At 56.9% G+C, this 15,531-nt stretch overlaps 2 protein-coding genes across 2 annotated transcripts; one reads left to right on the top strand and one right to left on the bottom strand.

Annotated features, from left to right (window-relative positions):
• Window positions 1–2,426: 2,426 nt before the first annotated feature.
• ESS2 (ess-2 splicing factor homolog) lies at window positions 2,427–12,163 on the top strand. Its single transcript, XM_028527600.2, has 10 exons — window positions 2,427–2,621; window positions 3,611–3,779; window positions 3,872–3,973; window positions 5,926–6,095; window positions 6,207–6,324; window positions 6,626–6,759; window positions 7,516–7,618; window positions 8,854–8,963; window positions 10,969–11,084; window positions 11,607–12,163. Exons 1-10 carry the CDS (start codon window positions 2,454–2,456, stop codon window positions 11,884–11,886), a joined length of 1,470 nt encoding a protein of 489 aa, XP_028383401.1. The 5' UTR covers window positions 2,427–2,453; the 3' UTR covers window positions 11,887–12,163.
• Window positions 12,164–13,896: 1,733 nt separating this feature from the next.
• LOC114509771 (testis-specific serine/threonine-protein kinase 2) lies at window positions 13,897–15,380 on the bottom strand. The gene has a single exon (XM_028528283.1). It carries the CDS (start codon window positions 15,249–15,251, stop codon window positions 14,103–14,105), a length of 1,149 nt encoding a protein of 382 aa, XP_028384084.1. The 5' UTR covers window positions 15,252–15,380; the 3' UTR covers window positions 13,897–14,102.
• Between the last annotated feature and the right edge of the window lie 151 nt (window positions 15,381–15,531).

Raw genomic sequence — 15,531 nt, 5'->3', positions numbered from 1 at the left:
GAAAGCACCACAAAAGCAGTCGTGTCTAAGTCTGCCCTGGCTCCATTCCCACACCCAGCCAGAACCTGCCTCTCCTCTCTGCTTCCCAGGGGATGGGGGGCCGGCTTATCTTGGGGAGCACAGCCTAGTGAGTACTCAGTCCCTGCACCAAGGTGCCCCTCAGCAGAGCATACTGCCCCACCCATAGTGGCCTGACACCCTGGGGGCCTGCACTGGCCTACAGGTGCTGTTTCATGGGTGGGGGTCCTTGGCTTCCTCCCTGGGGTGGAGGTGGGGTCCATGCCATGGTGTCTGCCTCCCTCCATCACCCTGCCCCACAGGGTGAAGGACAGAGTGAAAACATGACTTCATTTCCCCAAGTAGACCAAGTAGTGGGCCCAAGGAATCTTAACATCCCCCTTATCCGGCTTAAGGACCTTGTTCTGCCTCCTCACAGGTCCTGGAGGGAGTTTGGGAGGAGTATATGCCAAGACACAGTTCACCCATAAAAGTCACAGAAATCAGGGCTGCAGTTCTTGGTACTGTCCAAGGCTGGCCAGCTCGGTGACACCTAGCAGGCACAATGTCCCCAGCCAGGGGTGCCCTCACACTGCCGGCTGCCTCACCTCCCTGGATGCACACTTCTGGCTGTCACAAAGCCCCTTTCCCTGAATCCTGGCCTTATCCTGGCCACCTCGAAGTCTGCCTGCAGACCTCCCCTGGAGGCTGGAACACCCTCATCTTTCTGGGTTCCAGGACCCTCACCCTCCTTGTCTGAGTAGCTATTTGTCATTATGTGGGGCCACCAGGACCAGAGTTCCACCTTCAAGGGACTAGTGGCTATGCTGCTCTTTGCTTTTTCTCCTTTCTCTCTAGCTGCTCTTGGGCAGGCTCACCTCCACAGCCGGTCATTAACATAAATGTCCTTGAGGCTGAGTCTCAGGCACCCCACTCTCATCTCCATTGTCACCCTGGTTTATCTCTTCCATCTTCAGCTGCCACTTTTACATCTCCAGATCAGGCCTCTCCCCTGAGCTGGATACTTCCATCCAGCTGTCCCTTTGACTACCGCACCGGGAAGCCCACAGCTCCTCTAAGTCACCTTGTCCTGGGAAGGCAAGCTCTTCCCCTGTGCATACCAGGTACAGGAACCAGAGGGCTGCCACTCAGCCTGCCCCCTCCTCTCCCTCACCCATTAGACATAGGCCAACAGCAAGTCGACCTCACTTCCAAAAACAACCCAAGAATCTCCCCAGCTTCAATTGCACAACCTGATGAAAACCTCTGTCATCTCTCACCTTGACCGTTGCAGCCACCTCCAGTCTTGCCACCTCTGTCCACTCTGGTTTCTCTTTAGTTCATTCTCCAGAAAGTCTGCAAGTCTGAACCTGCCTCTCCCCTGCCTACAGCACTCCAAGGGCTTCCCATTGCCCCTACAGAAAAGATAAAACCCACCATGACCCACAAGGTCCTGTCCCATGCAGCCTGGCCTGACACCCTGGAGTCACCTCATACCTCACTCACTGCTCCCTGTACTCTGCATACCCAAAGGTCTTCTCCCTCCTGCAGCCAGGCCTTTGCCCATGCTTTCTTCCCTGCCCATCTGACCAATGCCTGCTCACCTTTTGGCTCTGCAGTGACATCCTGCCCAGGGACACTTCCCCTGGATGTCCCTGGGTAAGAGTCCTCGAGGAGAAGCTTTTTCTTGCTCCTGTAAACTGCAGTTCTAAGCTTGTTCGGGGAGACCTAACCAGAGTCTGTCTTCCCCATTGGACTGTCAGCTCCCTGAGGGCAGGAACCACCACCAGTGAATAAAGGAATGACTGTCTCTTGTACTAAGTCATTCTGGGGCAAAGCTTAGTTGTTTGACACAATTCACAACCTCCTTTTGGGAAGAAATGATCAATCTTCAAAAATGTTTAGGCAATTTTCTGGTTCATTTCAATGAGAATTAGCCCTCTTCTGGGAAGCCCATTCTGGCATTTAGGGACCTGATAGTTTTTAACTAGACATATCTGTATCGTAACATCGTATTTTACTTTCTTTTCGTTTGTTTTGTTAGATAACTATCAAGAAAGAATTGTCTTGGGTTCTTTTCTTACATAAAGTCTGAATAAAAGCTTTGAAACTGTATATAACCAAGTTTTCTGAAGAGTGTGTTTTTGTTAATAATGTAGAAGCACACGCAGTGATTATTTGCAAATTGGAATTGCAAGGCCTTACTCAGCGCAGGAACTTTTCACGATTAGCATCAAGGACACGTCCCTTAACTGCACCACCACAGCGCCGTCTAGTGCCCACATCCCAGATACACATAAACAGCGCGGAGCGGGAAGTAAACTACAATTCCCATCAGGATGAGGGCTTATGACGTCATTGCAGAGCGCGGGTCGGCCTTCGAAACGCGCAGCACTCCTATTGGTCAACTGTTGGAAGCGCCTGTGCTGCCAGTCCAGTCCCGCCCCTCTGACGCTATGACGCGCCTGCTGAGAGGTCCTGGGACAGTGATGGAGACGCCTAGTGCGTCTCCCGGGGCCCTGTTGCTCTCCACCGGGTCCCACCCCGGGAAGAAGCGGGCGGCAGAGGAGGCCGGGGCTGCGACGAGGAAGCAACGGGTCTTGGACGAGGAAGAGTACATAGAAGTAAGACCTCGGTGTGGGCGTCAGTGACTTTTGGGTCCATCCTCTTCCCCCTCGCCTTCGCACTGAACTCCTCTCGGGTACCTTCTCTTCACAGGTCGTGGCACTCTGGCTCCCTCGCGGAGGTGGAGCAGCCGGAGTCCTTGCCCTTGGGGTGTGGGCTCTACGAGAGTCAGATAAACGGAGTGCAGAGGGGTGCCGTTGATGGAGGAGACACTAGCAGTGTTCTCAGGGGAGAGGGGAGGCGGTTCTGTTTGCATGTGGTGGGGTTTAGGGAAGCCAGGTTTTCTATTCAAGCATCAGTAGGAGTTTGGAAGGCTAGTGACAAAGAGGACTTTCTAGGGAGCGGTAATAGCAAGTGCAAAGGCCGAGTGAGGGTCCTGGAAAGAGGCTGCGACTGTGGCACCTTGAAGTAGGTCTTAATCCTACCGCAGACAGGCGGGAGGAGGAGCTGGCACGGAGATCGGAGTCCGTTTGGTTTGGGACTGGTTAAGTTTGGGAGGCCTCTAGGTGGCATTAGTGAACAGCTGGGGGCACAGATGTGCAGCTGAGGAGCAAGGTCTGGCTGGAGGTGCAAGTTGGGGACCTAAGCTGGTGCCAGTGGTGGGATGACTGGCTGAAGTCATTCGAGTAAAGGATTTGTGTTGGAAGTAGGAGGTCACTGTTGGCATGAAGGTGGCAACACTCACATTTGTCTAGCTGGTGTGGAAGTGTGGCCAGCAAATGAGAATGAAAGTGACCAGTCAGTGAAGGCAGAGAGAAGGGCTTCGTGACAATTGAAGGAGCGCTTAGTAATGGTAGATGTTGTGGCAAGGCCGCACCTGATGTTTTCCTCATTAGAAAATGCCCGTAAGCTCTGGGGATCCTTGGGCTGGACAGAGGTTAGGGGCGGGGCTCAGCAAGGGTCCTAGGTCTTTGCGTGTGCATTGGTTGCCTGAGGTGGGGGGAACCCAGAAGGCTGCTCTGACCCTGGGTCTGATCCCTTCTGACAGGGCCTCCAGACAGTCATCCAGAGAGACTTCTTTCCTGATGTGGAAAAGCTGCAGGCACAGAAGGAATACCTGGAGGCTGAGGAGAATGGAGACTTGGAACGGATGCGCCAGATTGCCATCAAGTTTGGCTCTGCTCTGGGCAAGATGTCCCGAGAGCCCCCACCGCCCTGTAAGAGGACCCCTGTGGGTGGCAGAGACAGGAACACCTGCGGAACTGTTGCCTCAGGCTCACTCTAACCCCCATTTCCTCTCTAACCCCAGATGTGACTCCAGCCACATTTGAAACCCCTGAGGTGCACACTGCCACTGGGGTGGTGAGCCACAAGCCCCGGGGCCGTGGCCGGGGCCTGGAGGATGGTGATGGTGAGTGAGTGCCATCTTTTTGTCACATGGGTGGGATTGTCAGGAAATCTCACCCTTTGAGGGTAGTCCAGAGGCAGGTCACCCTTGTCCCTGCTGTGTCTCCATGTCTAAATGGCAGCCCTTTGGGTCAAAGAGCACTGTCTAAGAGACAGAAGATCTGGGTCCAGCTCCCAAATGCAGGGCAGTCCTCTGAGCCTCTGGTCCTCCTCTGTGGTATGGAAATCTTGTGTCCACTCTCACCGCCTGCTTACTGTGTGCCAGCCCCGGCCAGGTGGGCTTCATGGGCCTCAGAGGGCTCCTTTCCTTGCTGTCTCCTTAAGATGCCTCAGGTCCTCTGTACTTGTTTCTTATAAGTTAGCCACTTCCCTTGGATAACCGCAGAGGCCACTCCTCTTTCTCCAGGTCTCTGCTCAGATGTCACCGATTTAGGGAGCCCTTTCCTGACCTCCCAGTGTGAAGTCACACCGCCCCCGATGCTCTGTGCTTTCCTGGTTTTGTTTTCCCACCGCAGGACATAGCCCTTAAAAAGGCATTTCTGTTTTACTGTCTCTCCCCTCCACGGGAGCAGGTTCTTTGTCTTGCTTACGTTTATATACTCTGCATCTGGAACAGTTCAGGTGTGATGTGGGTTTTCCACAAATGTGTGTAGAACAAACGAATGTTTTCTTCTCGAAGACATTTACTAAGGTGTGTGTGATACATCTCAATTTTATGAGGGTGTCTTTCTAGGACATTCTGAGTGTTCTAGAACTCAGAGCATTCTGAGTGCTGTTGAACATAAGCGTTCCACATGCTACGGGACATTCTCACGGTTGTTCGGCATCCCCATCAGGAGTAGAATGTCAGTGCCCGTGCAGAAGGATGAGGTGCTATTCTATTAGGTTCTGGTCTACGGTATGATGCCCTGACACAGATGCCCTGTGTGCTTGCAGAAACATGATGTTTTCTGCTTTAAAACCCAGCTCTTCCTGCCATTAACACAGTCCCTCGCATGGTCTCCTTGGAGAGTGAGCCTCCCTTGCATATGGCACTTGAATCACAGGCAATGTGCAGATCCTATTTTCTAAATACCTCTTACTGGTCAGTAAATAAGGAATCCTTTCAGTAACCCAGTACCATCATCGCTCACAGTCATAGGGGAGGAAACCGAGGCTCAGGAAAGCAGTACTTTCTGCAGGTCCCTGAGCTGGTTGTGGCGGAGCAGAGTTTGAGTCCTCTCTGACCCTGGGTCTTGAACTTTAAGCCGCTGTGCTTTGCACAGTCTAGCGGAGAGTAGCAGGCAGTCAGGGCTGGCACTGGAGTGGAAGAAGAGGCTGTCCTCCTGACAGCCTTGCCGAGTCTGCACTGCCGAGCACGGCGCATGGGCTCCCTCTCAGTGGGGGTGCAGCTTCCGCTGGCGGCTGGGGTTGTGGCCCAGTGCCTGTGAAGCCCCATCCAGAGCACTTGCTATATGGGGTCCGTGCCTCTAGGCCCACTAGTAAGTCAGGAGGCTTAGGTGATAGTCACCCACCTGTACCACAGGTACCAGGAAGTGGGGTAGAGCCGTCGGGGTGAGGAAATCCCTGGGATGAAGAGAGAGCCTGGGCTTTGGAGGCAGGTCCTGTAGGACCAGCACAGCTTGGATGGGGAAGACCCCCTTGGTCACTGCTCTTTCTCTAACACCTGAGTGCTCCCCTTCCAGTCTATCAAGTCAGGTTGCACACTTCACTTGACATCCAGCAGGTGGGGAAAGCCCCTGAGGGCTCGCTGGGCAGTTGGGGTGGTTGATGCTATCCCCAGGTGGGGAGCTGTCTGGCAGCCTGGGCTCTCGCAGACAGACCCAGGGCCAGGTGTGAGCCTGCTAGCTCTTCTTGTAGGGCATTGTGGTTCCTGGGGCTGACAGACTGCAGAGTGGTGTTGCTGCCACTCACGGTTCTGTGTCACCCCCACCCCCCTCCCCGTACCCTGAGCAGGAGAGGCTGGAGAGGAGGAGGAGAAGGAGCCCCTGCCCAGCCTGGATGTGTTCCTGAGCCGCTACACAAGTGAGGACAATGCCTCCTTCCAGGAGATCATGGAGGTGGCCAAGGAGAAGAGCCGGGCACGCCACGCCTGGCTGTACCAGGCTGAGGAGGAGTTCGAGAAGGTGCCCTGGGGTGCAGGGGCAGAAGCACCCTCTGTTGGGTGTGGGGAGTCCCAGAGCCAGAGCACAGTCCCTGGGGGCTCTCTGACCCTTTCTTTTCCTTCTGTGATGCAGAGGCAGAAAGATAACCTCGCACTTCCGTCGGCAGAGCACCAAGCCATTGAGAGCAGCCAGGCTGGTGTGGAGACCTGGAAATACAGGGCCAAGAACTCCCTCATGTACTACCCAGAGGGTGAGCAGGCAGTGTGGGCGGGGCTGTGTGGGTCTGGCCTCCAGGGCGGGGCTGTGTTCCCTTGCATTCTGGGCCTCCGAGGGGTCCTGGTCTGTCTTGGGGCAGTTGGGCCTGTGTGTGAAGTCAGTGAGAGAGTGAGGCCCTCTCCAGGTTTGTTCGGTTCTGTGATGTGGAGCGTGAAGCAGGTTTCATGCTTCTGCTCAGTGGGGAGTGACCTGGCCTCTCTCAAGCCTTGAGCACTGGGAGGAGGTGGAGCCTACCCACCTGTCTGACACCTGCTGCCCTCTCCTTGCTCTGCCAGGCGTCCCTGATGAGGAGCAGCTGTTTAAGAAGCCCCGGCAGGTGGTGCATAAGAATACTCGCTTCCTCAGGGACCCCTTCAGCCAGGCCCTGAGTAGGTCTCAGCTGCAGCAGGCCGCTGCACTCAATGCCCAGGTGGGTGTCAGGAGCCAACAGTGGGCTGGCTGTGGGCAGAAATGACCTCTTTGATCTTGGCTATTCCTCTTATATTAGGAGCATTCTTGGGCTTGGCAGAGTTTATCCACGCAGAAGTATTTGGAGCCCCTCTGTGGCAGGGTCCCAGGTCTTCTATACACATTGGGGTGCTGTTTTGGTCAGACACATCCTGTGGGCAGAGACAAAATCACCTGCCACAAACCAGGCCAATCTGGCCAGATCTGCACCTCTGCATGAGGCCTGGCCAAGGGGTGGGAGGGGTGGGCAGGCTGGGGTGAGGGGCCTGGCCTGGCAGACGGCAGAGGTTTCTGAGCCTGAGAGTTCCCGTGTGATGGTGCCTTTGGTGGTCATGGGGTTAAAGGTGGGGAGACTGCTCTAGACGCTCCTACAGGGGCCGTATGGGAAGAGATCAGAGCACAGGCGCCCATAGTTAGCGTAGCCCCTGCAGGAGCCTGAAGACATTAGTCCCTGAAAGTCTCCCGTGTGGGGTGTGGCCGTGTGCCGCCTTGCATGGAGGAGAAGAAATGAGGGAGCTTCCTTCTTTGGAAGCCTGCTGTCACATGTCCTGAAGGTCTTTGCAGGAGCCAGGTCCTCCCTCTCTCCCCCCAAGGGGGCTGCCAGCCCCAGAGCCCCAGCTGTGCTCTTGAGGGAGGGAAGTGTTTCCACTGTGCACCCGCCCATCCGCCAGTGGGGGAGAGTGGTGCCCCCTGACACTGGCCTCTCTGCTTGTTCCAGCACAAACAGGGCAAGGTGGGCCCCGACGGCAAGGAGCTGATCCCCCAGGAGTCCCCTCGAGTTGGTGGATTTGGATTTGTCGCCACACCTTCTCCTGCCCCTGGTGAGAAATGCACCTGCTGGCAAGCTGGCCCACCTGCGGGACTGCCTGGGGGGAGGTGGGCCACTTGGTTGGCCCTGGCCACTCTTGGCACTCCCCTGGGTCTGCCGTACACTTTGTATGACTCAGAGACCCGGTGTCCCATCTGCAAGGACAGGGCTGGACTCTCCGGCAGACCCGGCTGGAGATGTGGGGGGCCTGGCCCATTTAGCTGGGTGGTCTCTGTCCCTCACCCAAAGCGGAGCGGGATAGACTGAGTTTGTCAGAACCAGGGGTTTTTTGGGACTTTGCTGGATAGACTGGCATGGTGAGCCCGCTGAGGGGCACAGGGGAGGTCTGAGGTCTGCTTTGCAGTGAGGGCGGCGTTGTCTAGTGGGCTGCCAGCAGGCACCTTCTGTGTGGAAGGCAGGTCGTCGTCTGCAGGAGGCTGGGTGCACCAAGAGGCCGTGCCTGGCCTGTGTGGGGTGGGCAAGGTAGGCCTCAGGGAGCTGCAGGATTGTGTGCCCGTCTCTCAGGCTGCCCACCTCCTGCCACCGGCCTGGGCTGGGGCTGGACATCCCCTCCATCCTGGGATGTTTCTTAGTTCTGGGTCTCGTGTTAGCAGGTGCCCCATGCTTACAAACCTAAATTTAGAGACCCTTGTAAGGAGGGGTCTCTGGGCTCCAGCCCTGTGTCTCCTCACACAGAAGGTACGAACTTTGGGGATGGTGTCCCAGTACACACACCGTCCCTGTACCCTCTTATGCACTGGCCTTTGCGCTCTGGGGAGCTGGTTGCCATGACACAGGCTGAAGCGTGTGGAGGTGCCACAGGTTTGCCCAGGGTCCTGGGAGATACAGGAGCTCTGGAAGCCCCTGAGTGTCTCTTCCCTTGGGTGGGGGTATCACTGGTGACCCCTAGGAATCTCCCCTGGCCCTGTGCTAGAACGGGGACCTTGCTGACCTCACCCAGCTTCTCCAGAGAGCCCCCTCCAAGCTAAGCTCCATGGCTGTAGGGGCCTGGGCTTGCCCTGTGTCCATAGTGGCCTTGCTGTTTCCCTCTCAGAGGGCAAAGATGTCAGGGTTCCAGAGTCCTGGGGGAGGACAGAGACCCAGCTGCCAGCCAGGTGTTTGTGAGCTGGAATGTGCACAGGAGTGGGGGCGTGGCTGTGGTGGGAGAGCGGGTCCAGCTGCACCCCTGCCTGGGTCTCCCTGCCTGGGTCGCTCCGCCTGAGGTGGCTGTGGGCTCTCTCTCTGCAGGTGTGAGCGAGTCCCCGCTGATGACCTGGGGGGAGGTTGAGAACACACCCCTGAGAGTCGAAGGATCTGAAACCCCCTACGTGGACAGGACACCGGGGCCAGCCTTCAAGGTGCGTCATGGTGAGGGGAACACAGGTGGGACCTCGGGCGGACGTGTGGTCTTGAGCACCCTTGGCTCTGTGCACAGAGGACGGCCCAGCTGCCCGTGGTCACCGCAGGGCTGACCAGTGGGCTGGGCCACGTGCCAGGCCACACACACGCTCAGGCACAGCACTTCTGAGTGGGGTCAGGACAATGAGGACAGGTGTGGGTAGATGGGTGGCTTTGTCAAGGAGGGCCTGGCAGAGTGAGGTGGCCATGCAGGACAGGGGTGTGGTGAGTATGGCTCCTTTGTGCACAGGGGACAGGCTGTTCAAAGATGACGGGTGGTCTGGGGAGCAGATCCAGAGCCCCACCGTGCTGCAGGCCTGAGGGCTAGAAAGGGTCCCAGAGCCTCAGCATTCCACACAGTGTGGTGTTTGTCCTCAGGAGGGCTGTGTGCTTGCACAGGGAGGTCTCTAGCAGAGATGGGGGTAGCCTAGGATGGTGTGGGCAAGTGGGGAGGCCGGTGCAGCCTGGCCCGGGAGGGGTGTTAGGGAGATGAGGTGCTCTGGTCTGCACACAGTTTGTGGGGAAACCGAGTCACTGGTGTGGTATGGAAGGGGGAAGAAGAGAGGCCCCCCAAAGTTGGGAGCATGCAGTCCTGTTGTCCAGGTGGGGTCACTGCCTGTACCCACTGCAGAGCACTGGGAGGTGGAGGGAGACAGAGGTTGGCGTTGTCACAGAGACAAAGGGCGCAGGGTTACACTGCTCTGACACCCCAAAGAACTGAGCTTGGAGTCTGGGATGGATGCAGAAGGCCTGCATAGGAGGCTGGGTTGGTCATCTTGAACCAGTCCCTTAATGCTGGCAGTGAAGTGCAATAGAAAAATAGATATCACTCATTGCAGCAGCAGAAATTTAGAATAACCAGGAAGAACTTAGCTTTTACAAAGAAACCACGAACTTACATCAGGAGAACACTGCCGACTCCCCTGGCCAACCCCCAGCGGGGCCGTGGGCTCTTCCCTGTGGCCTCCCCAGTATAGATGTACTGCACCTCGTGCCCCGAGGAGTTCAGAGGTGTCACGTGTCCAGACAGGACGTATGCAGAAGTTTTTGGTATTTTGGTTCTAAAATTTGTGTTGCAAAGATAACAAAAAACCTGAGAGAGGAATGACAGAGAGGAGCCAGTGTTGTCTGACACTGAAGCCATGGATGTGTCAGATGTGCCCCTGGGCCCAGAACCTACCGGTCAACAGAAAAAAAGGAAAGTTCTGAAACAAACCGCAGTCCAAGTCAGAACTTCTGGTGTGTTAGAGATGCTCACTCACATGATGCTGAGTAGTAATTTGGAAATGAAGTGAATTGAATCCTTAACCTGTATAGCAGAATGTATTCCAGAAAGTTGAATAAGTTAAATATAAAACAGTAAGCATAAAAAATTAGGAGAGAATGGTGGTCCATATTTTATCTGATTTTAAAGTAGGAAGGGCTTTGTAAACGGGAAGCAGAGGAAGTGGTGTCCAGCTTACCCTCTGTGGAAGTGACGGGCTGAAGTACAGCTGAAGGTCATTTGTGAAGTTAAAGTAACTGAAAAGGAATTTGTAGGGCATAGCATAATATAACCAGCATGGATGAAACTCCTACAAGTAAAAAGCAGCTGAACAAAACAAAACAAAACAAAAAAAGTAAGCACCTTGTCATAAAAGTAGGCCAGGGACATGTTTTGGGAAGTTCTCAAAAGAAATACAGACGGTCGATAAAGGCAGATAAGCAGAGGGCAGCAGAATAAAACAAGACCCTCTTCTTTTTTAAAGGATTGTGAGGGTCCTAACCCAGCAACGCTGTCTTTGAGAAAACCATGACTACAGGTGGGGTGGGCAGCTCACCTAGCTGGTTGGAGGCTCCCCAGGGGCTTTTAGGGGAGGTGATGTTGGGATTGTGGGGGCCATGGGAGAGGCAGCCCCTCCAGCAGCGAGGGACTGCCGGCTCAGTGGCAAGCTGGCGCAAGCCACCCACACACCTACTTTGCAGATCTTGGAGCCGGGCCGCAGGGAGCGGCTGGGGCTGAAGATGGCCAATGAGGCCGCTGCCAAGAACCGGGCCAAGAAGCAGGAGGCCTTGCGGAGAGTGACGGAGAACCTGGCCAGGTGAGGGGCGCCTGACCCCCGTAGGGGTTTCTCCATGCTCCCGCTCGGCCCCCCACCCCCCACAGTGTGGACATTCGGTCTGCAGGGCAGGCCCAAGGGTCCTTCCTCAGGTCCTGTGGCAGCTCCTCTGGTCCAGAGTGAGGCCCTGTGTGAACCAGGATGCGGAGGCCCCCTCCATCTTTTCTACAGCTCCCTCTTGGGCACATCCCAGAGAGGCACTTTGAGGCCTGTTGTCCCACTGTGAGTTCCTGTCAGCCCTGTGAAGACGGGTGTCATCATTCCCCATAGAGAAAGTGGGGGTTCACCGCAGCCCCACAGCCAAGGGCGTCAGCAGCACTCGTCCTCAGGTTGGCCGTGCTGCGGTGTGCAGGCTGCTGGCGCCCCCCCCGCCCGGGATGACCACAAGTCTCCCACGTGTCTCCCTGTGGGGCTGTGGCAGCCCCTGCTGCTGGCGGCGCCCCATCCGGCCTAATTCTATTCTTTTTTCTTTCCTGCCCTTCTCGTTCACCCCCTCCACCTCAGCCTCACCCCCAAAGGCCTGAGCCCAGCCATGTCCCCAGCCCTACAGCGCCTTGTGAGCAGGACAGCCAGCAAGTACACAGACCGGGCCCTGCGCGCCAGCTACACGCCGTCCCCAGCACGCTCAGCCCATCTCAAGACCCCGGCCGGCGGGCCCCAGACCCCGACAGGCACACCAGCGCCTGGCTCTGCCACACGCACCCCCCTCAGCCAGGACCCAGCCTCCATCACAGACAACCTGCTGCAGCTCCCTGCCCGGCGCAAAGCCTCGGACTTCTTCTAGGGCCAGGCCCGGGCTGGGCTCGTAGGAGATTCGTGGAGCCTGCAGGGCAGCTATCCACCCATCAGAGGACCTGGCCTTCTGGGGACCCAGGCCCGGGCCAAAAGCATGACTGTCCCAGGAGCCACAGAAGAAAGGTGCCATGTCACAGCCAGGCTGGCACAGGACCTGCCCCGTGGACCTTGTCGTGCACCCCAGGGCTTTGCTAGTACTTTTTTCTATGGAAACCCATGCCCATTCCTGTGTAACCAGAAGTAAAGGACGCCTAGCACAGCCTGCAGGCCGACTCTCTGTCCTGATGCCTGTGCAGTCCCTCGGCCATCCCTCGGCCTGCATCGAGGTCTCAGGATGGTGGGCCTCCTGGGGAGGCTGCCACTGTGTGGGGTGACCCTCGGAGGGCCAGAGTGTGTGGCCTTTCCTTTCACCACCTGCATTGCTTTCTGCAGCATTCCTGGGTTTAAAACCAGCTGAGCACACAGTTTGTTGGTCCCCGACTGCCCCACCCCTGCTCCAAGTTTTGTTCCTCTGACGGAGGGACAGAGCCCTTGGGAGTTCAGCCTGTAGGGTCCGCCCAGGGCTCTGGGCCCAGTTCTGCAGCCTCCCCAGCTAGGCCTGGCTGGCCTACATGGTTTGCCAGTGACAGGGCTGCATGGGTCCTTCTTGGGCATCAGGCCACACCCCTGCATGAAGTACCCAGTGGCCTCACCACAACCTCCAAGCACCTGGCTTCCAGCTCAGGTGGGGCAGGGCTATCTCCTTCTTGCCCTTATCCCCAGTGCTCCAGGCACTGCTAGCCTGAGGCTGCTGAGTCACCAGTCTCACCTGGTTACTCCCACCAGGAGCAGCCCCAGGTAATAGTATCCTGGCCATAGTGTTAAACAGTAGGGCCTGGCTCCAAGCAGACCTGACAGCGCCATTTACACCATCAGCCAGCATTTTCTCAGCAGTCTGAGGGCTTTGCTGCCCAACTCCCAGGAGGCCCAGGATCAGCTGCTTCATGTGCAGGTGAGGGGCCCAAGACCATGGCTGCTTGCCACATAGGTCTCTTCTGGTCTCAGCTGGGGTCAGATTGTGCCTTTGAGGGCTCGCTGCTCAGGGAGGCAACCTGGAATCCTCAGGCTGGAGTCCAGCTTCTAATCCAGCCAGCCCTGCCCTAGGCCGTCTTCCGGGGTACTCCTGCATCGGTCCCCTTCTGCCCTCCGGGAGTGCCAGAGTCCTCTGGAGGCCAGTGCAGGGTTGCTGCCTGGTGGGCGCCACTAGCCTGCACTCCCAGACAGTGAGTTTCTGCATGTTCCTGGGGGCCGAGTCCTGGCTGTGCCCTAGGACCCACGGAGGGGGCTGGGGGCGGGCTTAGCAGGTGAGCTTGGGCCAAGAGCTGGGACTGGAACATAAGCGTTTTGGTGCTTTTCCCAGGGAAGGGTGGCCCTGCGCCTGAGGACATCCTCAGGAAATGGGGACACAGGTCTGAGTGGGTGTGAGTGAGAAGCAGAGAGGCTGTCCAGGCAAGGCTACCCAAGGCCAGGTGCTAATGACTTCCAGCAGTTGGCTGGCTTATTGAGAGTGTGCCCTAGGGAATGACAGGTGACAAAATAGGACTCTAAGTGGGGTGATCAGGATGAGAGAGTACCAGTCAGAGGTCTCAGCTGGGGTTGCCTGCCTGGGGGGTGAGGGGGGTGCCCCAAGGGATGGGGGGGAGAGGGAGAGGAGAAGTTTGAGGAAGGACTGTCCGAGGGTGTGGCATGGGGTCAGAGTGGGCTGTGCTCTGCCTGAGGTGGAGATCCAGGCACCTGGCCAGCCCTGGAGGCGCTGGACACAGGCGAGTCACAGAGGCCAGTGGGAGCCCATTGGATGGTCTGTGGCCGAGACCTTCTCCTTGCCCACAGGGTCTCTATGTGAGTGCCTGTGCCTGAACAGGGATCCCTGGACCCCTATGCTGGAGACCCCCACACCACATGGAGGGTGGCTGGCTGAGTCCTGGAGAAAAAGACTCCTCAGGGGGCACTCTTGATGCTTGTTTACACTTCGTGGTTTATTTGGTGGTCAGTAATTAACGTCTTTGCTACTAAGTGGAAGAAAGCCAATAGAACGTAATCAAAATAGTGGTTTAATTGACAGATTTTACTTGTTCCTTGCACCTGTGCCTTCTTCAGCTCCTACCTGCCTACTTAGCTTACTTGGGCGCCACCATGCACCATGCCCTGCCCCCCGCCCTCTGTACCCTAGGTACCTGCCTTCCCCACCTCGGCTCCCAAGGCATGATGGTCTTTTGCCCTGGAGGTCTCGGCCAGCCTGTCCTCCATTTTGTCCTCATTCTCAGGCACCACCAGCATCCGGTGCTGGGTTTTAGTCCCCAGCTTGTGATCCTGCCGGTGCTCAGGCCGGTGCTCGGGACGGTGCTCCGGACGGTGCTCGGGACGGTGCTCAGGACGGTGATCAGGCCGGTGCTCGGGCCGTGAGCCTGGCCGGGTGTCCAGTTTGCAATCGGCCCGGTACTTGCCCTCACCCTCCCTCTTTAATGAGGCAGAAGACATGGCTTTTGGCTTGGGGGGCTGCAGCCAGGAGTGGCTGAGGATCTCATCGATATGCAGCCGCCGGTTGACGTCTGGTTGCAGGATGCGGTAGATGAGGTCCTTGCACTCACCCGTCAGGTTCTTAGAGCGCGGGAAGTCGATGCGGTGCTCCTTCTGGATGCGCAGCATCTTCTTGATGTCGGAATCATCATAAGGCATGGAGCCACAGACCATGATGTAGAGGATCACGCCCAGGCTCCAGATGTCGTAGACCTTGGGCTGGTAGGGGATGCCCTGCAGGACCTCGGGGGCCGCGTATGCCGCTGATCCACAGAAGGTCTTGCTGAGGGTGATGCGCCCGCTGCAGTCCCTCAGGCAGCGCTTGGAGAAACCGAAGTCAGACAGCTTGATGTTGAAGTCCTTGTCAAGGAGAAGGTTCTCACACTTGAGGTCTCGGTGGACAACATCCAGGTCATGGCAGTACTTGACGGCCGAGGACAGCTGGCGGAACATCTTGCGTGCCACATCCTCATGCAGGGCCCCCTGGCACTTGATGAACTCCAGGAGGTCACCCTGGACACCAAGCTCCATGACGATGTAGATGCGCCCATCTGAGGTCTCAAAGATCTCATAGGTCTTGATGATGGAGCGATGGTTGACAGTTGCCAGGATGTCCATTTCCCGAGGAAGGAATCTCTCCACAAAGTCAGTGGGTGTTTTTTTGCGGTCAATGATCTTGACCGCCACATTGAACTTGAGTCGCTCAGAGTAGGCTGACTTGACTTTTGCGTAGGAGCCCTTGCCAAGATTGATGCCTGCGATGTAACCCTTCTTCCTTAGGACCGCGGCATCATCCATGGTGCCAGGAGCGGCCGGTGCCTCTGCCTTCTACATCCCCTCCCCACATGGGCCAGCAGGCATCATCCTCATTTACAGTGTGGGGAGCCGTCTGACTGGGCTGGCCTGGACTTGTGGAATGCTCAGCATTATCTCCACGTGACTTCAGCCTGTGAAGTCATAAAGCCAGGCAGCCAGGAGCGGAGCCTGGACTGGGGGGGAACAGGGCCCCTAGAACCCTGAAGCCAGGCTGGCCTGATAGGAGTGCTGCTTTGCCACCCACTGGAAGGAAGCCAGCACC

The sequence above is a fragment of the Phyllostomus discolor genome, chromosome 13 (assembly GCF_004126475.2).
Source record: "Phyllostomus discolor isolate MPI-MPIP mPhyDis1 chromosome 13, mPhyDis1.pri.v3, whole genome shotgun sequence".
Taxonomy (NCBI): Eukaryota; Metazoa; Chordata; class Mammalia; order Chiroptera; family Phyllostomidae; genus Phyllostomus; species Phyllostomus discolor.
The sequence above is the reverse complement of the archived record's forward strand: the minus strand, read 5'-3'. Positions and strand labels throughout refer to the sequence as shown.